General features: G+C 56.2%; 1 protein-coding gene across 1 annotated transcript; it reads left to right on the forward strand.

The window, feature by feature from the left end:
* The first annotated feature begins 2,972 nt into the window (after positions 1-2,972).
* Positions 2,973-23,651, forward strand: capn1 (calpain 1). Its single transcript, XM_069180209.1, is given in 23 exon segments — positions 2,973-3,153; positions 9,629-10,421; positions 10,858-10,927; positions 11,577-11,680; positions 11,683-11,697; positions 13,914-14,047; positions 14,393-14,561; positions 14,965-15,048; positions 15,470-15,555; positions 16,122-16,196; positions 16,286-16,446; positions 17,570-17,733; positions 18,033-18,044; positions 18,243-18,454; positions 18,670-18,709; positions 19,227-19,292; positions 19,373-19,430; positions 19,620-19,684; positions 20,715-20,783; positions 20,879-20,957; positions 22,140-22,256; positions 22,404-22,462; positions 22,542-23,651. Coding segments are annotated over 22 exon segments (2,127 nt in total). The 5' UTR covers positions 2,973-3,153; positions 9,629-10,160; the 3' UTR covers positions 22,569-23,651.
* The last annotated feature ends 1,660 nt before the right edge of the window (positions 23,652-25,311 follow it).

The following is a 25,311-nucleotide window of genomic DNA, read 5'->3' on the forward strand; positions in this document are numbered from 1 at the left end:
CCACATCGCCGTGGCGGCGCTCGCTACAACAGCTTGTTTACACGATGCAAGGACCCAGAATTTCTTCCTGCGGCCAAAACACTTGCTGTGCGTACAAAGGACAGACATAAAGAGTATACAACTTAAATTCTTAACTGAATAAAGATTCTCCCTCAGCAGTGATCGGGATTCGAAACCGGGTGTTTTCTGGCGACAGCTCAAATGCTGTACAGGAGAGGTTAAGCTTTATTAGCGCCACCTGGCGGTTTTACAAGGTGATTGTAATGTTTTACTATTAACATAATCTAATTTGCCTACGGTGTGGCGCGGTATGACGCGTTTAGATGCAATACGCCCACCGCGTTGTACCGCAGCGTAACCCGCTTGTTTTGAATGGCTGCATCTGTGTAATCAGTGTAAAATTAACAGCGATACCATACAATACAGTGCATCTTTGTATTGGCGCATACATGCAAAAAAGCATTTCATTGCACTTGTGCGTACGACGATAAACTGAAGTGCTGAGAAAATCTGCAGAGTCGCGTGTGACGTGTGTATGTGCCCTGAGGGGCTCGTGGATCAGAGTTGGAAACCATAAAGGCGCTGGGGATGAATGACTTCTAAAAAATGTTGCCGTAACCTTCGGCACTCTGAAACGTCATCGCGGCGGTCCTTTTTCAAAGTGGGACCGCAGTGAATGTGAGGCGTCGTTCACTGAGAACACTGCTTCACTGTGATCGGTGTACGTGCGGATACGGATACCGATATTCAGAACAAGGCCCACTCTCCACAGACTAGCCGCGTGTATCTGTAGGCGGGCTCAGTTCTCTCTCTCTCTTCTCTCTGGGCTTTTATTTCCAGAGTCCTCTCCTGGCTCCGGTTCGTAAGAGTGGATGCTTTATCTGTATCGGTCGAATGTTCTTCCCTGCAGGAGGTCAGATAAGGCCCTATCGTCCGCACGCAGACGCGAGAGGAAAAAAACAGCGCTGTCGGTGATCTGCGTTTCATCCGTGTGGAGCGAGAACTGCACTGGCTGACAAAACCCATCGTCACCAACGCCCTTCCCCGACAGCAGGGCTCTCTGGGATCGATCACTGAGGAAACAGGTGCCGAACCACTCAAATCTGTATTAATGATGACATTTTAAAAATATGTTATGAAAACATGGAGAAATGGCAAATAACACATTTATGCATATTATTATTATTATTATTATTATTATTATTATTATTATTATTATGTGCTACCACACAGCGCCTTAGACCTGAGTCAATTCTCCTGGACCTGGATCCTTCTGGGTGGAGTCTGCATGTTGTCGGCCTGGCCCGAGCTCTGGGGGGGCCGTAACGTCTGTGAGTTTTCCTGCCTCCTCAGCGCTGGTCGATGTGTGGGTGTGGCTGATCAGCGCACTGCTGCAGTTTGACACCTTTCTGTGGCCGTGGCTGCTTGCTGTCGAAGTGAGACATGTATACATCTCACTCGTCCGGCATCACAGCAGCACCACTTAAGCACATCGTGAGAGGAGTTGCTGGGGTCTGGTAATTTAGCAAATTAACACAAAAGTTACACTAAGATGCCATAAAGCTGATTTGCTTTAGCAGCCCCAGTGGCTTAACGCTACATAGTAAACAACAGGAACAACACCCACAAACAGGACACAGCAGACCAATGTCTACTGCAGCTCAAAGGACAGAACCCAGAGCAAGACAGAGCAGGACAAGAGGTTATTACATATCAAAGAACAGGACAAGCACTCGGATCGTGAAACAAACTTTCTTCTGACTGTCTATAAGAGCTGGGAGACCCTTGCAGCCTGTCTGTTCTGTGGGGCCGACCCAGCGAGCGTTGTGGGACTTATTGAGCTCAATAAAACTGAATCTGCACAAGGCTGCGTCCTGCTCCTCTGAGGAAGAATTCCCCACAACACTGCCGATAAAGGCAGTACTTCCTGTTGGCACTGCACTCTGAGATCAGATAAGATCAGATCAGACTTTAGTTGAGGCGTTTGTGAGTTTGTGAGTACGATCCCTCCCAGTGAGACCCTGCAGGCTCCACGGAGACACAGCGAGGAATCAAGAGTCCAGCTCACCTGACATTCGGCAGGAGGTGTGATTCTACAGAGCAGAGCAGTAACACGTCAGAGACGATGGGCTGCAGTCCGGCCCGAGCTCATCTTGTTGATTCAGTGCCCTGATGGCACTCCGAAAATAGCTTTTAGGTGAGGTTGTGACTTTTTCATTTTTGTCTTTTTTTTTTTGTGCAAGTGCCGGAGCGATGAGTCTCTTGTGACCCAGCCCGTGTGGTGTTCTGCCCTGCTGACAAGATTGAAAACGACTCACATCTTCTTCATGGGTCCGAGGTGTCCAGTCCTGGAGGGCCAGGGTGTTCAGAGATGATAGAATCAGCTCTTGAATTCAGACATGTGAAGCTAAATTGTGTTATTTACCAACATCTTGAACTGATTTTTATCGCCTCAACACACACCAGTATAGTTGGTTATATTATACTGTTATAGTATAACATAGTTTGTTATATTACACTATACTGGAAAAAGGCGCCGTCCTTCGGATGAGACGTAAAACCAAGGTCCTGACTCTCTGTGGTCATTAAAAACCCCAGGGCGTTTCTCAAGAACATTCAGGGTGTAACCCCAGTGTCCTGGCCATATTCCCCCCTGGCCTTCACCCATCATGGCCTCCTAATAACCCCCCTCTCTGAACTGGCTCCATCACTCTGCTCTCCTCCCCACTGAGAGCTGGGGTGTGGGGAGCGGACTGGAGCATCATCCAGGTGGGGGTGGAGGGGATCCCCATGACCTGTAAAGAACTCTAAGTGGAGGGCCCAGAAAAGCGCTATATAAGTGTGAGCAATTATTACTATTATTGTTGTTATTATAGTAGAGAGCACAGATCCAGATCCGGGATCCGGAGCGCCCTACTGCGTTTGTATCGGCTCCGCTCCGAGCTCCGGCTCCGGGTCTTGCGGAAGTGTCCGTGCTCGGCAGCTCGGGAGCGCGCTCTGCGCTCGCCTGGGCTGGGTGTGTGTTTCAAAAGATTTAGCAACACATGCGACCGAGAGGCGGAGGCGAGGCTGTGAAATAGGAACTCAGACTCGCCCGGAGAGTTCAGAGTCACACATACAGACCGAGAACACGGCCGATAGAGAAAGGGCAAGGTACAGTAAACCAGCTTTTTCTGCTGCAAAAAAAAAAGAAAGTTTTGGAAAATCGCGCATCTTTAGTCACGGGGTCTCTGACAGCTCTGCTGCTGCTGTTGGGTTTGGTCCCGGGGGGTTCGGCTCAGAAACTTCTTGGGGCCACCGCGCAGGGAACTTGGGGTAATGCGATCGAGCTCCTCTGAGCCAAAACAGGGAGGGAGAAGAGGGGGGGGTCGGCGTGGGCGTCTCGCCAGGGCGGCAGCTTCACAAGAAGACAGAGGAAAAAGCGCAGCTTCCGCGTCGAGCCCTCGCTGAGCGCAGACTCGTCACAACAATCAATTCGCGTGGCTCCAGCGGGGTTTCGACTCTGGGAGCGTGCCCGTGTCGTGTCCGTGTCGTGTCGTGTCGTGTCGTGCGGGGCCGTGCAAACGCACCGTGGCGCAGCGAGTCGTTGTTAAACACGCACAGTACTGGCCCCCAGCCGCGGAGCTGCGGAGCTCGCTCTCTCTTCCTCTTCCTCTGCAGGAGCGGTTTGTCGGAGCCGATCTCTGGATACCCTGTGATGGGGTATTTCTCGCGCTCCTGGGGGGGGCATTTTGAAACGAGCAGACGCTGGCGAGTTCTGGGCACGAGGCGTGTGTGGGTGTGAGAGGGGAGGGGGGTGTGTGTGGGTGTGTGGGGGGGCCGGGAGTTCACTGTTGTTCCGTGTGGGATACTGCAGTATCCCGGTGGGAAGGGTGTTTCAGACAGCGGCCTGACAGTGTGTCTGTGCATCAGCGTGTGTGACCGTTGTCTCAGGTGTGCTGGAGTCTGGGACAGTCAGAGAGAGACTGTGTGTGTGTCAGTGTGTGTGTCAGCTTGTGTGACAGTTGTCTCAGGTCTGCTGGAGTCTGGGACGGTCAGAGAGAGACTGTGTGTATCAGTGCATCAGTGTGTCAGTGTGTTTGAGTTCTGTCTCAGGTCTGCTGGACTCTGGGACAGTCAGAGAGAGACTGTGTGTGACTGCTGTCTCAGGTGCTGTTGCAGGAGCAGACTGGGAGTCGGAGAGAGAGAGACCCCACACAGGGGCTGCCCACACTGCCTGTCCCAGAGCATCACTGAGCCAACAGCTGGAGCCCTGGGGCAGTGAGCAGAATATTCACTGAACGGACTCCTGCTGGCCCTTCCTCTCTGAGCACTGGTGCACCCTCCTCCTGAACTTGAACTTGATCTTTATTGCCATATGTAACCGGTACTGGTACAATGGAATTCTTACTGACAGGAAGTCTCTCGATTGTAAAACAAGTGTAAAAAAACAAAACAAAGTGCAAACAGTGCATCAAGACAATATACAAACAAACAGTAGACAATGTGCAAGTAAACATGCAGACAGTTTGAATGTAAACAATACAGACGTGTAAACAATGACTGGAGACGTACAATTAATAAATTACAATGAGGTAGATGGTGATGGTGTAGGTGTGGTCCGAGGGCGATGGCTAAATGTGTTCGCCAGTCTCACTGCTTGTGGATAGAAGCTATTGAAGAATCTAGTGGTCAGTGTCCGTATGCTCTTATATCTCTTGCCTGAGGGCAGTGGGGTGAGGAGCTCATGCCCGGGGTGGTGACTGTCCTCTGTGATGGCCAGAATTCTACCACGGCAGCGGTCCTCATAGAACTGTTTAATCAGCCGATGATCTTCTGGGCCATATTGACCATTCTCTGCAGTGCCTTTCTTTCTCGCGAAGAGGTGTTGCCATACCACACGGTGATCCCGTTGGTGAGGACGCTCTCGATAGTGCAGCGGTAGAAGTTCACCAACACATGTATTGGCATCCCCCATCGCTTGAGGCACCTCAAGAAATAAAGGCGCTGCTGAGCCTTCTTCATGATAGAGTCAGTGTTCACAGTCCAGGTTAGATCTTTAGAGATGTGAATTCCCAAAAACCTAAAGCTGGTGACTGTTTCCACTTCCGTTCCATCAATACTGAGTGGGCTGTGAGTGTGTGTCCGAAGTCCACTATTATCTCTTTCGTTTTCTTTATGTTCAAGTCCTCTCCCCCAGGGTGTGTTAATTACAGCCTGCTCAGCGCTCAGGCCCGCATCGGCGCTGCAACCCGATCCAGGAATTGTGCTGTTTCCAGCGCGATGCGGGCCCTAGGGTGGAGTGGAGTCAGATCGATTGTTGTGGCCTCTGCCTCTCTGCTCCAGGGTCTTATGACCCAGCCTGTGTGGCATCCTGCCCTGCTGACAAGACTGACAAGGTGTGTGTTTAAAAAGATTTAGCAACACCTGCGACCGAGAGGCGGAGGCGAGGCCGTGAAAGGGAGAAGAGGGGGGGTCGGCGTGGGCGTCTCGGAAAAAACGCAGCTTCCGCGTCGAGCCTCGCTGAGCGATGGGGTGATGGGTATTTCTCGCGCTTGTGGGGGGCATTTTGAAATGAGCAGACGCTGGCGAGTTCTGGGCACGAGGCGTGTGTGGGTGTGAGAGGGGAGGGGGGTGTGTGTGGGTGTGTGGGGGGGCCGGGAGTTCACTGTTTCTCCGTGTGGGATACTGCAGTATCCCAGTGGGAAGGGTGTTTCCGACAGCGGCCTGACAGTGTGTCTGTGCATCAGCGTGTGTGACCGTTGTCTCAGGTGTGCTGGAGTCTGGGACAGTCAGAGAGAGACTGTGTGTGTCAGTGTGTGTGTCAGTGTGTGACCGTTGTCTCAGGTGTGCTGGAGTCTGGGACAGTCAGAGAGAGACAGTGTGTGTGACTGTGTGTGTCAGTGTGTGACTGTTGTCTCAGGTGTGCTGGAGTCTGGGACAGTCAGTGTGTGTCAGTGTGTGTGTCAGTGTGTGTGTCAGTGTGTGTGTCAGTTGTCTCAGGTGTGCTGGAGTCTGGGACAGTCAGAGAGAGACAGTGTGTGTGTCAGCGTGTGTCAGCGTGTGTCAGCGTGTGTCAGCGTGTGTCAGCGTGTGTCAGCGTGTGTCAGCGTGTGTCAGCGTGTGACTGTGTGTGTCAGTGTGTGTGTCAGTGTGTGACTGTTGTCTCAGGTGTGCTGGAGTCTGGGACAGTCAGTGTGTGACTGTGTGTGTCAGTGTGTGACTGTGTGTGTCAGTGTGTGACCGTTGTCTCAGGTGTGCTGGACTCTGGGACAGTCAGTGTGTGTCAGTGTGTGTCAGTGTGTGTCAGTGTGTGTCAGTGTGTGTCAGTGTGTGACTGTATGTGTCAGTGTGTGACTGTTGTCTCAGTTACTGCTGCAAGAGCAGACTGGGAGTCGGCGAGAGAGAGACCCCACACACCAGTGTGTTAGAAACAGCTCGCCCACACTGCCTGTCCCAGAGCATCACTGAGCCAACAGCTGGAGCCCTGGGGCAGCGAGCAGAATATTCACTGAACGGACTCCTGCTTGCCCTTCCTCTCTGAGCACTGGTGCACCCTCCTCCTCCTCTCCCCCAGGGTGTGTTAATTACAGCCTGCTCAGCGCTGCAACCCGATCCAGGAATTGTGCTGTTTCCAGCACGCTGTGGGCCCTAGGGTGGAGTGGAGTCAGCTCGATTGTTGTGGCCTCTGCCTCTCTGCTCCAGGGTCCCGGGTTCGTGTTTTGCCTGGGGGGGGACTGTCTGGGTGGAGTTTGCATGTTCTCCCAGGGAGGGGCGGGAGTGTAGCCGGTCCTGGCTGGGTGAGGGCAGGGATCTGGACAGCTCCAGCCTGGGGCAGCAGGAGTTTCCTCCCCCTCCTCCCCCGCCTCTCTCGATGGGAGTTTCCCAAACCCAGGCTTTCCCCGGAGATCCGCAGGCACGGGCCCGTCCCGGCACGGCGCCCCACCCAGCCGGGGAGCGCACGGGACTTCGGGATCAGCCTGAGGGGACCGGAGACAGAGCCGCCCAAACCTGTTCCTCCAGCCCGTTCCGGCCCGGCGGCGGGCGCGAGGGTCTGACCCCAGGGTCTCCTGCTCCGGCTGTCCCGCCACGAGGCTGTGCTGCCTGGGAGCCGCGTGGGGAGGGGCTCCCCTCAGCGCAGTACAGTGAGATCGGGGTAAAAATACAGTACAGCGCAGTGAGATCAGGGTAAAAGCACAGTACAGCGCAGTAGAGCCCAGTGAGATCAGGGTAAAAACACAGTACAGCGCAGCAGAGCCCAGTGAGATCAGGGTAAAAGCACAGTACAGCGCAGTAGAGCCCAGTGAGATCAGGGTAAAAGCACAGTACAGCGCAGTAGAGCCCAGTGAGATCGGGGTAAAAGCACAGTACAGCGCAGTAGAGCCCAGTGAGATCGGGGTAAAAGCACAGTACAGTGCAGTAAAGCCCAGTGAGATCAGGGTAAAAGCACAGTACAGCGCAGTAGAGCCCAGTGAGATCGGGGTAAAAGCACAGTCCAGCGCAGTAGAGCCCAGTGAGATCGGGGTAAAAGCACAATACAGTGAGATCAGGAGAGTGGGTGCAAAGTGAGAGTGCAGCTGGTGTGTAGATTTGAATCGCTCTCGGGGCGTGAAGCTGTTTGCACTGTGAGAAATTCTGTTGCACAGCAATGTGTGGCCACTGTGTGAGCAGGGGAGAGAGGAATTCACAGGGCGGTGAGTTTGTTTGAGTGTGTCAGAGCATGCGTTCTGAGGGAGAGATCACAGGGGAGCGCCTCTGGGTGTGCGTGTCAGTGTGCCTGTGTGTCAGCTACAGGGGAGCGCGTGTGTGTGTGTGTGTCAGCTACAGGAGAGCGTGTCAGTGTGTGTGTGTGTGTGTCAGCTACAGGAGAGTGTGTGTGTGTCAGCTACAGGAGAGTGTGTGTGTGTGTCAGCTACAGGAGAGTGTGTGTGTGTCAGCTACAGGAGAGTGTGTGTGTGTGTCAGCTACAGGAGAGTGTGTGTGTGTGTCAGCTACAGGAGAGTGTGTGTGTGTGTCAGCTACAGGAGAGTGTGTGTGTGTGTCAGCTACAGGAGAGTGTGTGTGTGTGTCAGCTACAGGAGAGCGTGTGTGTGTGTGTGTGTCAGCTACAGGGGAGCGTGTCTGGGTGTGGCTGGGTTCAGACCTACCCCCAGGGGCAGAGAGATTTGTTTTTTTTTTAGGCCGTGTGCAGCAGGAGCACTAATATATCCCAGCTGCCCTCTGTCGGCTGCTGAAGTTTTTCTAGCGTCAGAAACTGCGGCGCTGCAGGGTTCCAGCGCGTCGTCTCTCGTCACCGGTATGGGACACAGGGACACAGGACAGGTCCCAGACAAGAGCAGCTGCCCGACTGGCCTAGAGTAGCTGATTGATCCCAGAATCTCCTGCAGCCGTTTCCTGAGAGAAACCAGAGTATAACCTGTGACAACAGGGCTGGGCAGCCTGTTCCCCACTCCCACCACCCTCTGTGTAAAGAAGAGCCTCCTGTTGTTGGTTTGCAGTGCTTCTCCTTGAGCCCTGTGGGCGGTGCTTCACGCTTGATTTTGATGCTCGCTGGGCTGGCTCTGTTGATGCCCCTGAGGATTTGGAACACTTACTGTATTTATAATAATAATAATAGTTTATTAATCATCATAGTTTCTATTTATAAAGCACCTTTCCAAATCCAAGAATGCTGTACATAGTGATAAAAAAACAATAAATAAAAATCAATAAAATAAAACAAGAACATACCAGACAAAACTGTAAGCCAAGCGGACAGGAGCCAGGAGCCAGGAGCCAGTACAAGGCTGTTTCAGCTGCAGCTTTAGAAACAGTCGGAAGTGTCGCAGGACAGATCCCTGCTGCCTGAGGACAGGGCCCCTGTGATGGGACACGATGGAGCTGTCGTCTCAGGTGGATTTCTCAGACGCTCGCTCTGCCCCCAAGAGGCACACACACACACAGCACCACATAAACATAACATGAATAATAAACATAACATTACATAGGAGGCATCAGCCCCAACGTGCTCATTACTCCTACAAGAATCCACACGGGTGACACAAGACCTTCGTGGCCTGCGTGTTTGCACGTAGCCACTAGTGGTAAAATTATTTTATTCCACGTCATTTATAGATTTCTTTTGTTCTGTCTCACCATGCATGCATGGTTTCTTAAGGGGTTCATGTTGTGTCGAAGGATGTTGTGTGACTTGTGTCTTTACCTGCCTGCAAAGCGAATTTCCTGTCTGGGACAATGCCAGGGGGTCAGTGCTGCTGTGTTAGTCTCCTCTGAGGAAGACCAAAGAGGTTCAGTCCTCTCGGCCTGTCGGTAAAGGCCGTCCCGCAGTGGAATACGGCAGCGGTGTAATGACAAGGGGTCGCCACTAGGTGCCGCCAATGTGCAGGGCGAAAGCTGGGCTGTAGTTCACGTATTGCAGGTGATTGTGAAACGGTGGAATGCAAGGGGGTTCTGTCATTTGCAGGGGACGGTGGTCAGGTGGCATTCCAGGTCCCTCGCGGTGTAACACGTGCTTTATTTTGTCGCACGCCGCTGTGCTTTTCCACCGTTTGACCTGGTCCTCATCGGCGGTGTTGCCCATGGCAACCTGTAACCTGTAACTGGCATTGCACTCTGAACCCCCATGGGTGTGTTTCTCTTCTCTTTCCAGCAGGGGATGCTGTCCTGGCCGGATCTGTACCCTCCTCCTCCTCCCTTCTGATTGGGCCGCGCTGTCCCAGTGCTGTTCTGTGATTGGCCACTGCTGCTCCGCTGTTGGGCTCTGATTGGTTGCTACTGTCTCCTTGATGTGCCTCTGCCGTTGTTGGGCTGGTCTCTACTGGTCCTGCGTCACGCTGTAATCGGCGCGATTTCTCCCTCTGGCCATCGCCGTGTTCCCCAACGGGCCCTGTTGTTCTGTTGCAGTCGTCTGCCGTCTGACTGAGACTCTTACTGATCTGCTATTGGCTCTCTCTTCTGCCTGGTTCCTCGTGATTGGCTTTGTCCTTTCCCCCGCCCTGCTCTGTGATTGGCTCTCCCCAGCTCTGTCTGCAATCTGATTGGCTCCGTTTGGCCCTTTGGGTTCTACAGTTGGCACAAGAGGCGGTCTGCGATTGGCTCCCTCTGTCCCTGCCTGCTGTCTGATTGGTTCATTCCGGCCTTGCCTGCTGTCTGATTGGTCCCCGGTGCGCTAGTGGGCGGACATGGCGGTGGTGGAGCAGGTGTTTGCCTCGGGCATGGCGGCGCGTCTGCGGAGCCAGTGGGACCGGGAAGGCGGTCTGGGTCAGCACCACCAGGCTGTCAAGTACCTGGGCCAGGACTACGAGACGCTCCGGGACCACTGCCTGCAGAACCGGACCCTGTTCAAAGATGACGCGTTCCCCGCCGAGCCGTCCTCGCTGGGCTTCAAGGAGCTGGGGCCCCGGTCCGGCAAGACGCAGGGCGTCCGGTGGCTGAGGCCCGGGGTGAGAGTCTGACAGCTGGACAGAGCGTTTCTCCACTGCGTCCAGCGAGTCTGTACCCCAGGGGTGTCTGTACCCCTTTGTGACCAGTAAGAGTCTGTACCCCAGTGTGACCAGTAAGAGTCAGTACCCCAGCGTGTCTGTACCCCATTGTGACCAGTAAGAGTCTGTACCCCAGCGTGTCTGTACCCCAGTGTGTCCAGTAAGAGTCTGTACCCCAGGGGTGTCTGTACAGTGTGTCCAGTAAGAGTCTGTACCCCAGTGTGTCCAGTAAGAGTCTGTACCTCAGCGTGTCTGTACAGTGTGTCCAGTAAGAGTCTGGACCCCAGGGGTGTCTGTACAGTGTGTCCAGTAAGAGTCTGGACCCCAGCGTGTATCTGTCCTCTGAGGGCAGTGTACTGCAGAGTCCAGTTAATTGTCCTTCCTCCTCTCTCTGTAGGATATCTGCTCGAACCCGCAGTTCATTGTGGGCGGAGCCACGCGTACCGACATCTGTCAGGGAGCTCTGGGTGAGCTGCGCCGCCGGTGACCCTGTGTGTTGGGAGGTCAGGGCAGTGGGGAAGATAAGACAGTGGGACTTTTCTGTCATCGTCAGCCACCATCTCTCTCTCGCTCTTTCTGTCTCTCTGACACGCAGACGTGCCTTCATCTCTCTCCGTACCTTCCTCAGCCCTCCTCTCTCTCACTGCTCTCCCTCTCTATCCTGGGGTGTCTCTGGGGCTGCGTTGTGCGGGGGTTGTGTCTCTGGGGTGTGTATCTCTGGGGTGTCCCTGGGGCTGCGTTGTGCTGGGGTGTGTGTCTCTGGGGTGTGTATCTCTGGGGTGTCCCTGGGGCTGCGTTGTGCTGGGGTGTGTGTCTCTGGGGCTGCGTTGTGCGGGGGTGTGTGTCTCTGGGTCACAGCGCGCTGTGTGTGTCCTGTTGACACTGGGGACTGGGGTTGATGTGCCAGTACACCAGGTTCGGACACGCCCTCTCACTGGCTTGCTCTGGGCATTTTTAGGGGCTACGTGTCCTCTTTCCTTGCCTCTCTCGGGGTCTCGCCCTCTCCGATACAAACCCCTCTCCCCAGCCTCCCATCATGGCTGCCCCCTCTGTACAGCTGCACGTGTGACGTCGACCCCTGACCCCCTCCTGACCCTGTGACCTCCTGTCTCCTAGGCGACTGCTGGCTGCTGGCGGCGATCGCTTCTCTGACTCTGAACGATACGGTGCTCCATCGGGTGGTGCCCCACGGGCAGAGCTTCCAAAGCCAGTATGCTGGCACATCTTCCACTTCCAGGTACCCCCCTGCGACCCTCCTCCTGCTTCCCCGAACTGCCAGCGCTGTACCTACCCCTCCCCTCTCTCCCAGTGCCCCAGGGGCGTCGTGTCTGCCCCAGCTGTTGCGCCTGTCCGCTCTGTGACTTCCCAGCTACACGAGCAGGACTATATTTACACGCGGTATTTATAGAGGACCCTCGCACATCACAGCCTCCCGCTGTCCCATAATCCTCTTCAACCTCCGCCGCCCCTTCCCTCATTAATACCACAGAGCTACTGATTTTCACACCCGGCTCGGCCACTGGTTCAGGTCCGGTCTTGTTGGACCAGGAGGACAGCTGGTCCGGTGGTTCACGTCCGGTTCTATTAGACCGGGAGGACAGCTGGTCCCCAGTGGTTCAGGTCCGGTTCTGTTAGACCGGGAGGACAGCTGGTCCAGTGGTTCAGGTCCAGTTCTGTTAGACCAGGAGGACAGCTGGTCCGGTGGTTCACGTCCGGTTCTATTAGACCGGGAGGACAGCTGGTCCCCAGTGGTTCAGGTCCGGTTCTGTTAGACCGGGAGGACAGCTGGTCCAGTGGTTCAGGTCCAGTTCTGCTAGACCGGGAGGACAGCTGGTCCGGTGGTTCAGGTCTGGTCTTGTTAGATCAGGTGGACAGCGGGTCCGGTGGTTCAGGTCCGGTCCTGTTGGACCAGGAGGACAGCTGGTCCAGTGGTTCAGGTCCGGTCCTGTTGGACCCGGAGGACAGTGGTTAGTTCACAGTCTCCTGCTTGTTCCTTCACTGCCCTGTCAGCTGGAATCCCTCCTGTGGGCTTGCCCGTTGCGGGGGGGTGATGAGACATGAGTCGAGACCTGCCTGCTCTGCCCTCCAGCCAACCGCTAATCATAGCACCAGGCCCGCGGTGTCTCGTGACGGATCAGACATGCGTTAGACATGCCTGGCCTGGGACACGAGCAGGACAGCTCACCAGCTCTGTCCCGCGGCCCGGCTGGCTGTCACATCCCCAGAACCGCTCCAGGGCTGGGTGACCGGGCTGGCCTGGTCAGGGGTGCCGGTGTGTGGTTTCACGTGGGGTGTCCGCTGGCTGCCTCAGCCCCGCAGTGGGCACAGCTCCCAGATTCAGGAAGATACATGCCTGCAATGCAGAGAGACCTGTCCATCTCTCTCTCTCTCTCTCTCTCTCTCTCTCTCTCTCAATTCAATTCAAGGTGCTTTATCAGCATGACCGAGGGGTACAATCAGTGTTGCCAAAGCAGATAAAAATAATAAAATTAACATAGAACAAAACACAAAATAAAAGTAGAATAAAACCTACAGACATATTACAGACATCTACAACAGAGACATAATAATAATAATAATAATTGCTTACACTTATATAGCGCTTTTCTGGACACTCCACTCAAAGCGCTTTACAGGTAATGGGGTCTCCCCTCCACCACCACCAATGTGCAGCATCCACCTGGATGATGCGACGGCAGCCATAGTGCGCCAGAACGCTCACCACACATCAGCTATTAGTGGGGAGGAGAGCAGAGAGTAATGAAGCCAATTCATAGATTGTCATGACATGTCATAAAATATTTACTGTACATATACTGTAGACAGATGGAGCATTATTGGGAGACAGGCTCACTGTTCCTCAGGCTGGGACAGGAGATCACACACTGGGCTGCCAGTTCTCTCTCTCTGGGACGTGAAGATGGCCAGCTATAATGGTAGCTGATGCACGGCTATAATGATTGTTGAAGCCTGACCTCTGGTGGCCACCTGCTGCAACTGCACCCGGGGGACAAGCCCGGACTCCACTGTCCTGCTTGTGAGAAGTGGGATTATAAAGCACACCAGTTCCCATGTCCTTGAAGGGCAGGAGCCTGTAACTACTCTTAGGGAGGTACTGTAAGGAAACTGCTATCGTTATCCTGCAGTTTGTCACTGAACTTTTCCAGGCACACACCTCCTCTTCTACTCTTTGCGTACAGAAGCTTAAATACCCTGTGCTGCTCCTGGTTCCTCCTCCTCCTCTTGTTGATCATGAAGAGCAGTGTCTGTATTTGGTTTTCCCAGGAGATTGGAACGTTTCGGTGGAAACCAGGATGCTGTGCTCCTGCCTTCTGTAGAAATCTCTTCGCATGGTCCTTCAGCATGCACTGTGGCGGCCATGTTTGTAGTCCTGGGGGGCAGGGGGCCTTGTAGTCCTGTGACGCGCGGTGTGTCCGTGTGCTCTTGCCGTAGTTCTGGCAGTTCGGCGAGTGGGTGGACGTGGTGATCGATGACCGGCTGCCGGCGCGAGACGGGAAGCTGCTGTTCGTGCACTCGGCCGAGGGGAACGAGTTCTGGAGCGCCCTGCTGGAGAAGGCCTACGCCAAGTGAGCAGGGAGCAGGGAGGAGGAGGGGGGAGATCGGGGAGGGGCAGTTATACGGGGAGGGGCAGCAGCAGGAGATCGGGGAGGGGCAGTTATACAGGGAGGGGCAGCAGCAGGAGATCGGGGAGGGGCAGTTATAGGGTTAGGGAAGGGGCAGTTACACAGGGAGGAGCAGCAGCAGGAGATCGAGGAGGGGCAGTAATACAGGCAGGGGCAGTTATAGGGTTAGGGAAGGGGCAGTTACACAGGGAGGGGCAGCAGCAGGAGCTCGGGGAGGGGCAGTTATAGGCTTAGGGAAGGGGCAGGGGGAGAAGCTGCACGCTGGCCTGACCCCCCCCCCCCCCCCAGGGTGAACGGCTGCTACGAGGCTCTGTCCGGGGGCAGCACCTCGGAGGGGTTCGAGGACTTCACGGGCGGCGTGACGGAGATGTACGAGCTGAGGAAGCCGCCCTCTGACCTCTTCACCATCGTCTCCAAGGCCGTGGAGCGGGGCTCCCTGCTGGGCTGCTCCATCGACGTGAGTGGGGGGCCGGGGCGGCGGTCCGGTCAGTACCTGCTCGGGGGGACCCCACTGCCCGCAGCCGCGTCGGCAGGTTTTCCCAGTAAGAGCCGGCGCCCCGCTGGGCTCCGGACCCGGCTAGCGGACGTCTCCCCGGGGAGACAGGACAGAGGGCATTGAAGTGAAAAACACTGTTCCCCTCCTTCCTGAGAGAGGCCTCCTGTCTGTGTGTGCCCTTGTGGGTAATGAGTAGCTGATCGATCATCCGTTTCTTCAGTTCGATCGTTGTTTCTTGGGAGGAGCTGGGGTATCAGCTCACAACCACAATAGCGACGCTATTTGTAGGGTCGTTGTCGCGGGAACGTTCGCCCTGCGTTGCCGGGAGACGGTAACCGTGCCGCCGTGTCTTCCCTGTCGCCAGATCACCAGCAACCTGGACATGGAGGCCGTGACCTTTAAGAAGCTGGTGAAGGGCCACGCCTACTCCGTGACGGGCGTGGAGGAGGTGAGGGCTCGGCCAATCCGCTTACACTTCCTGTATAAGCCATACCCCTTCCTCTTTCTCCCTCTCTCCTTCCTCCTGTGCCTCACCGTCTCCCTGACCAGCAGCACACTGAGCCAAGTCAGGCTGTGAACCAGAGCCAGGGGCCGATGTGCAGCTGATTCTTGAGAGAAACCAAGGTATCGGCTTCAACAGCGGGGCTGGGCTACCTGTTCCACTCCCCCACCACCCTCGGTGTCCAGTAGCTCGTGCCCTCTGGTTTGTGTCCCACTGCTCATTCTGAAGGGATCGGGGGCTCCTGTCCGACAGCGGGGAGACAGGGGTCTCTAGGCCGGTGTTCTGCCCTCTGGGGTGTCCTCGCTCTGGAATGGGAGCCCCCACACTCATCTGCTCTCCCCCTCTCCTGTCCGGTACCGTCCCGCAGGTGGTGTGCAGGGGCCTGCCCACCAAGCTGGTCCGGATCCGGAACCCCTGGGGAGAGGTGGAGTGGACCGGAGCCTGGAGTGACAAGTGAGGGAGGGGGGAGGAGGAGGAGGAGGAGGGGGGAGACAGGGAGAGGGGGAGGAAGGCAGACTGGGGGAGAGGGGCGTGAGGGTGACTGAGGCAGCGGCGGGGGGAGAGGGGGGCCGTGGCATTTTAGTTGTGCAGCCTTGCAGCGCTTGGGTCAGAGTCTTCTGTGGGGAGTTTGCGTGTTGTCCCTGGGTCCTCGTGGGTTTTCTCCGATAGCGGAGGGGTGGGGACGGAGGGAGGAGAGAAAGAGAGGAGCAGGGACGGGGGGGGGCGTGGCTGTAGCGTAGGCTGGGCGGGCCTTGTTGATCAAAGGGGGCGGGTGGGGCGTGTCAGTCGAAGAGGGCGGGGCCACCGCTGGGGCGGGACGGGGCGTGTCGGTAGAAGGGGCGGGGCCACCGCTGGGGCGGGGCGGGGCGTGTCGGTCGAAGAGGGTGGGGCAACAGCGGAGGCTGGGCGGGGCGTGTCGGTCGAAGGGGGCGGGGCCACTGCGGAGGCGGGGCGGGGCGTGACGGTCGAAGGGGGCGGGGCCGTGCCCGCTGGGGTTAACGAGCGCTCTCCTCCCGCAGCTCCACGGAGTGGAACAGCGTGGACCCGTCCGTCAGGAGCCGTCTGCAGAACCGAAGCGAGGACGGGGAGTTCTGGTCAGTCCGCCAGCCCGCCGGGGTCCGCCTGTCCGCTAGAGTCTGTCTGCTGGTCACTCACCCCCCCCTCCTCCTCCTCCTCCCCGCAGGATGTCGTTCACTGACTTCCTGCGGGAGTTCAGCCGGCTGGAGATCTGCAACCTGACGCCGGACACGCTGCAGTGCGCCCGCGTGCGGAAGTGGAACACCACGCTGTACGGGAGCAGCTGGAGGAGGGGCAGCACTGCGGGGGGCTGCAGGAACTTCCCTGGTACAGCGGGGAGAGGGGGCACACACTGGGGAGGGGAGGGAGAGACTGCAGGGAGGGGAGGCACAGACTGGAGAGGGGAGGGAGAGACTGCAGGGAGGGGAGGCACAGACTGGAGGGAGGGGAGGGAGACTGGAGAGGGGAGGGAGAGACTGCAGGGAGGGGAGGCACAGACTGGAGAGGGGAGGGAGAGACTGCAGGGAAGGGAGGCACAGACTGGAGAGGGGAGGGACAGACTGCAGGGAGGGGAGGCACAGACTGGAGAGGGGAGGGACAGACTGCAGGGAGGGGAGGCACAGACTGGAGAGGGGAGGGAGAGACTGCAGGGAGGGGAGGCACAGACTGGAGAGGGGAGGGACAGACTGCAGGGAGGGGAGGCACAGACTGGAGAGGGGAGGGAGAGACTGCAGGGAGGGGAGGCACAGACTGGAGAGGGGAGGGACAGACTGCAGGGAGGGGAGGCACAGACTGGAGAGGGGAGGGAGAGACTGCAGGGAGGGGAGGCACAGACTGGAGAGGGGAGGGACAGACTGCAGGGAGGGGAGGCACAGACTGGAGAGGGGAGGGAGAGACTGCAGGGAGGGGAGGCACAGACTGGAGAGGGGAGGGAGAGACTGCAGGGAGGGGAGGCACAGACTGGAGAGGGGAGGCACAGACTGGAGGGAGGGGAGGGAGACTGGAGAGGGGAGGGAGAGACTGCAGGGAGGGGAGGCACAGACTGGAGGGGGGAGGGAGACTGGAGCGAGGAGAGGGACTGCAGGGAGGGGAGGCACAGACTGGAGAGGGGAGAGAGAGACTGCAGGGAGGGGAGGCACAGACTGGAGGGGGGAGGGAGAGACTGCAGGGAGGGGAGGCACAGACTGGAGAGGGGGGGGAGAGACTGCAGGGAGGGGAGGCACAGACTGGAGAGGGGAGAGAGACTGCAGGGAGAGGAGACGCACACAGGAGGGAGGAGGGACAGACTGGAGAGAGAAGGAAAAGACAGAGAGAGAGAGAACACAGACTGGAAACAGGAGAGAGACTGAAGGGAGAGGAGGCACAGACAGGAGAGAGAGAGGAGGGCCACAGGGAAAGTGGGGGCGAATTTACTCCAATGTTCACCCCCGTGTCCCCCTCTCCTCTTCAGCAACCTTCTGGATCAACCCCCAGTTCAAGGTGGCCCTGAAGCACCCCGACACCGACTCGGACGAGTCGGGCTGCAGCTTCCTGGTGGCGCTGATGCAGAAGGATCGCCGCCGGCAGCGCAAGGAGGGCGCGGACATGGAGACCATCGGATTCGCCATCTACGACGTGAGCGGCGGGGGCGGGGCTGGGGGGCGGGGGCGGGGCAGGGGAGTGGCCTCAGCCGAGGTGGGAGGGGTCACATCGCCCTAGCCTTATATGGTGTGAAGGGGGTGGGGTTAAGAGGTGTAGAGGGAGGGGCCCAGCTGCAGATTGGCTCTTCTCTTGATGGCGTGGGCGGGGCCAGGCAGAGGAGTGGAGCCTCTGGTGGTCAGAGAGGGAGACTGGCTCGGAAGTTGCCCAGCTGGGGAGCGGGCGGTAGGTTTTAATACTGACACCCTTCTCTCGTCTCTCTCTCTCTCTCTCAGGTGCCTGATGAGGTATGTCCATCATCGCCGAGCGACACTCTCCGAGAGAGCTGTTTGTCTCTCCGCTGCCCCGTTGGTCAGTAACGCGCCCGCTGTGTGCGGCGGAGAGCGACCGTCCAGCAGCAGTGTCCACTCTGGCGTACGGTGCGGCACGGTACCGTGGGTGGTCACCTCCCATGTCCTCTCTCTCTCTCTCTCTCTCTCTCCCAGTACAAGGGTCAGTCGGGAGTGCACCTGAAGAGGGACTTCTTCCTCACCCACGGGTCGCGGGCCCGGTCCGAGCTCTTCATCAACCTGCGGGAGGTCAGCTCGCGGTTCTGCCTGCCGGCCGGCGAGTACATCATCGTCCCGTCCACCTTCGAGCCCAACAAGGAGGCCGACTTCGTGCTCAGGGTCTTCTCTGAGAAGCCTGCCGACCACGAGTGAGTGAGGGAGGGACCGAGGGGACTGTCCACTGCAGCCCAGGGGTCAGAGGGGACTGTCCACTGCAGCCCAGGGGTCAGGGGTCAGAGGGGACTGTCCACTGCAGCCCTGGGGTCAGAGGGACTTCCCACTGTAGCCCTGGGGTCAGGGGTCAGAGGGGACAGTTGAGGCGAGAGTGCAGCAAGAGTCTGAGTAACCATGACTCTCTCCACAGGGAGCTGGATGATGAAATCTCAGCTGACCTGCCTGCAGAGGTAAGACAGACACCTGGACACGCCCACCCTCCCCCAGACACGCCCACTGACGGGCCCCAAAAGACACGCCCACTGACGGGCCCCAATAGACGACCCCCCTCCCAGACACGCCCAGTGACGGCCCCCAAAAGACGCCCCCCCCCCCAGACACGCCCACTGACGGGCCCCAAAAGACGCCCCCCCCCCAGACACGCCCTTTGACGGCCCCCAAAAGACACCCCCCTCCCAGACATGCCCACTGATGCCCCTCCCAGACACGCCCACTGACAGCCCCAAAAGACTCGCCCACTGACGCCCCCAAAAGATGCCTCCCCTCCCAGACACGCCCACTGACAGCCCCAAAAGACTCGCCCACTGACGCCCCCAAAAGATGCCTCCCCTCCCAGACACGCCCACTGACGGCCCCAAAGTCATGCCCATCAGCTGCCTGACCAACACTAACGAGTGACCAACTGTGGTCAGACAGAGGGGGGTTTGACACTGGCACTGACCCAGGTGTGTGTCTGCGTGTTCACAGGTCGCACTGAAGGAGAGCCAGATCGACGAGGGGTTCAAGACTCTGTTCAGGCAGCTGGCCGGAGCGGTGAGCACACGCACACGCACACGCACACGGGGGGGCGACCCCAGTTCCTCACTTGCTCACTTGTGCGTCTGTGTCCCCAGGACATGGAGATCAGTGTGACGGAGCTGCAGACGATCCTGAACAGGATCATCTCGAAGCGTGAGTCCGGAGAGGGTGGGGGTGGGAGGGGGAATGGGGGTGGGGCTAGAGACACGGCTCCATCCTGACTGACCTCGGAGGCGAGCCGGAGGGGTGTTTGTGCCTGCTCCAGTTTGTGCCTGGTGCTGTGCTTTTTTTGTCTCTCCCTCCTCGCTGATCCCTCGCTCTCTGTCCCTCTGTCCCTCCCAGACAAGGACCTGAAGACGGACGGGTTTGGGAAGGAGGCGTGCCGCAGTATGATCAACCTCATGGACGTATCCTTCGGCCCCCCGCTGCTCTGTGAGGCTGGCCGCTGACGAGCCCAGCTTCATGCACTGCTCCTGCTGTGGAACCTGCTGCCGGGCTGTGTGTGTGTGTGTGCGCGTCTCCGCGTGTGCGCGTCTCTGTGAGTGTGTGGCTGTGTGTGGCTGTCTGCTCCTGACCTGTCTCCCTGCCCTGGACATCGAAGGAGGTCAAACGTACAGAGTCAGGAATCTACCTGTGTCCACTTGTCACCCCCCCCCCTCTCTCTCTCTCTGTTGCTGTCCCTGTCTCTGTGTCTCTCTGTCGCTGTCTCTGTGTCTCTCTGTCGCTGTCTCTCTCTCTTTCTTTCTCTCTGTCGCTGTCTCTGTGTCTCTCTGTCGCTGTCTCTCTCTCTTTCTTTCTCTCTGTCCCTGTCTCTGTGTCTCTCTGTCCCTGTCTCTGTGTCTCTCTGTCCCTGTCTCTGTGTCTCTCTGTCGCTGTGTCTGTGTCTCTCTGTCGCTGTCTCTGTGTCTCTCTGTCGCTGTCTCTGTGTCTCTCTGTCGCTGTGTCTGTGTCTCTCCGTCGCTGTCTCTCTCTCTTTCTTTCTCTCTCTGTCGCTGTGTCTGTGTCTCTCCGTCGCTGTCTCTCTCTCTTTCTTTCTCTCTCTGTCGCTGTCTCTGTGTCTCTCTGTCGCTGTCTCTCTCTCTCTGTCTCTCTGTCGCTGTCTCTCTCTGTGTCTCTCTGTCCCTGTCTCTGTGTCTCTCTGTCGCTGTCTCTCTCTCTTTCTTTCTCTCTGTCGCTGTGTCTGTGTCTCTCTGTCGCTGTGTCTGTGTCTCTCTGTCGCTGTGTCTGTGTCTCTCTGTCGCTGTGTCTGTGTCTCTCTGTCGCTGTGTCTGTGTCTCTCTGTCGCTGTCTCTCTCTCTTTCTTTCTCTCTCTGTCGCTGTCTCTGTGTCTCTCTGTCGCTGTCTCTCTCTCTCTGTCTCTCTGTCCCTGTCTCTCTCTGTGTCTCTCTGTCCCTGTCTCTGTGTCTCTGTCCCTGTCCTTGACTCAGCTGTGCTCAGAAAGATGGAAATGGAAAGCTGGGCCTGACGGAGTTCCATTTGCTGTGGGAGAAGATCAAGCACTACCTGGTGAGTGAAGACTAGACAGGAAACGTGGCCAGGCCGTGGGGTCGCAGTCCATCATTGTCCATCGCTAACCCCTGCCCTGCCTCTCTCTCTCTCAGACCATCTTCAGGAAGTTTGACCTGGACAAGTCCGGCACCATGAACTCCTACGAGATGCGCTTGGCGCTAGAGGCTACAGGTACAGACTCCTCCTCTACAGTATTCCCTTGTTCTCTCTGTTCCTGACTCTCTCTCTCTCTCTCTCCCTCTCAATTCAATTCAGTTCAATTCAAGGTGCTGTATCAGCATGACCGTGGGGTACAATCAGTGTTGCCAAAGCAGATAAAAATAATAAAATTAACACAAAACAAAACAAAAAATAAAAGTAAAATAAAATCTACAGACATATTACAACAAAGACATATCATACTGTAAACATACTGAGCATTATTGGGAGACAGACTCGCTGTCTGTTCCTCAGGCTGGGACAGGAGATCACACACTGTATTATTATTATTGAGAGACAGGCTCACTGTCTGTTCCTCAGGCTGGGACAGGAGGTCACACACTGTATTATTATTATTGAGAGACAGGCTCACTGTCTGTTCCTCAGGCTGGGACAGGAGATCACACACTGTATTATTATTATTGAGAGACAGGCTCACTGTCTGTTCCTCAGGCTGGGACAGGAGATCACACACTGTATTATTATTATTGAGAGACAGGCTCACTGTCTGTTCCTCAGGCTGGGACAGGAGATCACACACTGTATTATTATTATTGAGAGACAGGCTCACTGTCTGTTCCTCAGGCTGGGACAGGAGATCACACACTGTATTATTATTATTGAGAGACAGGCTCACTGTCTGTTCCTCAGGCTGGGACAGGAGGTCACACACTGTATTATTATTATTATTGAGAGACAGGCTCACTGTCTGTTCCTCAGGCTGGGACAGGAGATCACACACTGTATTATTATTATTGAGAGACAGGCTCACTGTCTGTTCCTCAGGCTGGGACAGGAGATCGCACACTGTATTATTATTATTGAGAGACAGGCTCACTGTCTGTTCCTCAGGCTGGGAGAGGAGATCACACACTGTATTATTATTATTGAGAGACAGGCTCACTGTTCCTCAGGCTGGGACAGGAGATCACACACTGTATTATTATTATTGAGAGACAGGCTCACTGTCTGTTCCTCAGGCTGGGACAGGAGATCACACACTGTATTATTATTATTGAGAGACAGGCTCACTGTCTGTTCCTCAGGCTGGGACAGGAGATCACATACCTCTCGCTCTCTGTTCCTGCCTCTCTCTCAGTTCCCTTTCTCCCTTGTTCTCTCTGTTCCTGACTCTCCCTCTCTCCTGTCTCCCAGGGTTCAAGCTGAACAACCACCTCTTCCAGCTCATTATCCTGCGCTACACGGAGCCCGACCTGTGTGTGGACTTCGACAACTTCGTCAGCTGCCTGATCCGGCTGGAGACCATGTTCAGTGAGTCCTGGTGTGGGGGGGGGGGGAGACACGGCGCCCCCCTGTGGCGAGGCAGCAGGGCGGCGCTCGGAGCGCTCTGAAAGTTTCCTTGGATCTGGGAGCGAGCTGTGTGCTGATTGGCTGTCTCTGCCTCTTGTCCGTGCGCAGAAACCTTCAAGACCCTGGACACGGACGCCGATGGGGTCATCTCGCTGAACTTCGTCCAGGTACGGTGTGCCCCCTGCCCCCTCCTGCCCCTCCTCCCCGCTGCCCCGTCTCACGCGGTGTCTCTCTCTCTCTCTGCAGTGGATCAGCTTCACCATGTTCGCCTAGACCGAGGCCCACGGCTGCTCGACCCCCGACCCCCGACCTCTTCACCTCTGACCTTTCTCGGAACGTGCCTTTTTTTTTTTGGGTGGTGGGACTCCAGTGCACTTTTTGTATCCTCTCTCTCCACCACGCCCGCTTGGATCGTACACTTCTGCCGCTACTGCCTGTCTCCAGCCAAGCCTCAGTCACGGGTCCGGGCCAGGCTCTTGGGTCATCAGGTCCTAAAGCCGACCGGTTCCGGTATTCGCTCGCTTAAAGGACTGGTTCCAGCTGGCGGCTGGCAATCCGGACTCCTGACACGCACGGGTCTGATCCACTCCGGGTTGTGCCGAGTTCTCAGCTGAACCGGCCGGTAGCAGCTTGTGGACAAGGGGAGCACCTGGAGTGGATCACACAGGCTGCTGTGCAATAGTAGGGGCCCGACGGCGTTCTGAAACCTGGAGTGGATCAGGGTGTGGATCCCCTCTCCGAGCACAGAGGGCTCGATTGATAGCAATATAAAACGCGGAGTGGATCAGGGTGCTATGCCATGACTTTCTGATGTCACACGAGGGCGGCCTTGTATTTCTAGCAGCTGGTTTACAAATCGACCGAGCACTGTGTCTGTACCTCCCGCGCTGTCTTCACCGCTGCCATGCCCCCCGATTCCCGTTTCTGAACGACACGGAAGCCCAGGGGTTGACCCCAGCGTCTTCTGTGATTGTTTCCGCCTGATCTGTCACCGGAGCCCCTAATTGCCTTAATTGATGTGCTTAATTGGGCCTTAATTGTCCTCCAGAGCGTTCCGTGATGCCAGCGTCTCTTGAGATGAGACTCGTGAGTGAGTCAGCTAGTCAGGGCGAGAGCTGGTTCGGACAAACACACGCACGCACACACACACGCACGCACACACGCACTGAGAAAGAGGTCCACAGCTATCCTTGACCAGCGCTACAGCTGCACTGTATCCAGAGTTCGGAATGCCAAAGAGAATGCCTTTCTGCAACGTTATTTTATAAAGTAGGGATCTTCTGTGGGGTTAACTCCTGTGTCTTCTGCCTTTTTTTATTTTTAATGGAGAAAATAAATTTGTTTTAAACTTCATAATGTTTTTCGGTATTTTATTCAGCCAAATTAAGTGTCATAATCTAGACCCTGACGGTCTCTCTCCCTGACCTGTCTGTCTGAATCTGTCTCTCTGACTTGTCTGGCTCTCTCTCCCTGACCTGTCTGGCTGTCTGAATCTGTCTCTCTGACCTAGCTAGCTCTCTCTCTCTCTGACCTGTCTGTCTGTCTCTCTCTCTCTGACCTGTCTGTCTGAATCTGTCACTCTGACCTAGCTCTCTCTCTCTCTCTCTCTCTCTCTCTCTCTCTCTCTCAATTCAATTCAATTCAAGGTGCTTTATTAGCATGACCGATAGGTACAATCAGTGTTGCCAAAGCAAATAAAAATAATAAAATTAACATAGAACAAAACAAAAAATAGAAGTAAAATAAAATCTACAGACATGTTACAGACATTTACAACAAAGACATATTATATAATATCGACATATACTGTATTCGGCTGGAGCATTATTGGGAGACAGACTCACTGTTCCTCAGGCTGTGACAGGAGATCACATACTGGGCTGCCAGATCAACTGAGTTCCCTCCTCCCTCTCCCAGTAGGATTGGGACCTGTTGTGGTTTTGGCAGGTGTGGGAACTCTGGGATTAGATTTCTGAATTTCGGGAAGAATGTTTCTCTAATCCCAGAGTATCTGTCACAGTGCAGTAGGAAGTGCACCTCTGTCTCTATTTCTCCCTGCTGGCAGTGGGAGCACAGCCTGTCCTCTCTGGGCAGCCAGGTCTGCCTGTGTCGCCCAGTTTCTATGGCCAGGTTGTGGTCACTGAGCCTGTACTTCGTCAGGGTCTGTTTCTGTTTGTTATTTTTTATTTTGGGCTCTCTCTCTCTCTCTCTCTCTCTCTCTCTGACCTGTCTACAGATGTCTGGATCAGTGTAATCACATTCCAACAGATTCCCCACACGTTTACAGTGACCAGCGCAGTAAGAGTTTGAAGGATCTGTGTTAATTATTGCAGTGCCCGGTGCCCAGCTCGTTAGCGCAATCTGGAGACGGGTCTGACGAGCGTCAGTGTGACGGTACTGTCAGCGGCGTGAGACACCGTTCAATCTCCCGGCAACGGGTGTGATGTCTCAGCCCTGACTACCCCTACTGCCTCTGTCTCCTTCGCCCTCTGTCTTCCTCTCCTTCTGTTCTTCTCTCTCTCTCTCCCGGTCTCACTCCCTCTCCCTCTCTCCCTGTCTCCCTCCTTTTCTCTCCCAGTCCTTACTCCCTGTCTCTCCCTCCCTGTCTCTGTCCACAGTCCTTGCTCCCTGTCTCACTCCATCTCCCCCTGTCTCTGTCTCACTCCCTCTCTCTCCTGGTCTCTGTCCCAGTCCTTGCTCCCTGTCTCACTCCCTCTCCTTCCCTCCCTCTCTCTGTCCCAGTCCTTGCTCCCTGTCTCTCGCTCCCTCTCCCTCCCTCCCTGTCCCCCTCCCTGTCTCTGTCCCAGTCCTTTGCCCTACTGGCCCACAGACAATCATTACCAGGCTGGCTCTCAGGTACGTGACTGGGAGAGCAGGGTGCCGGCTCACTGGACCTCACTGGGAATTGGCACAGCTCCCGACGAAGCTGGCCGCCAGAAACGACGCTGGCTTCCTCCTCGTGAGCTCATCGCAGTGTGCCACGCCCACGCCAGCGCCCGACGTTAATGGGGCGTGT

This window comes from Lepisosteus oculatus, chromosome 18, assembly GCF_040954835.1.
Source record: "Lepisosteus oculatus isolate fLepOcu1 chromosome 18, fLepOcu1.hap2, whole genome shotgun sequence".
NCBI classification, from domain to species: domain Eukaryota; kingdom Metazoa; phylum Chordata; class Actinopteri; order Semionotiformes; family Lepisosteidae; genus Lepisosteus; species Lepisosteus oculatus.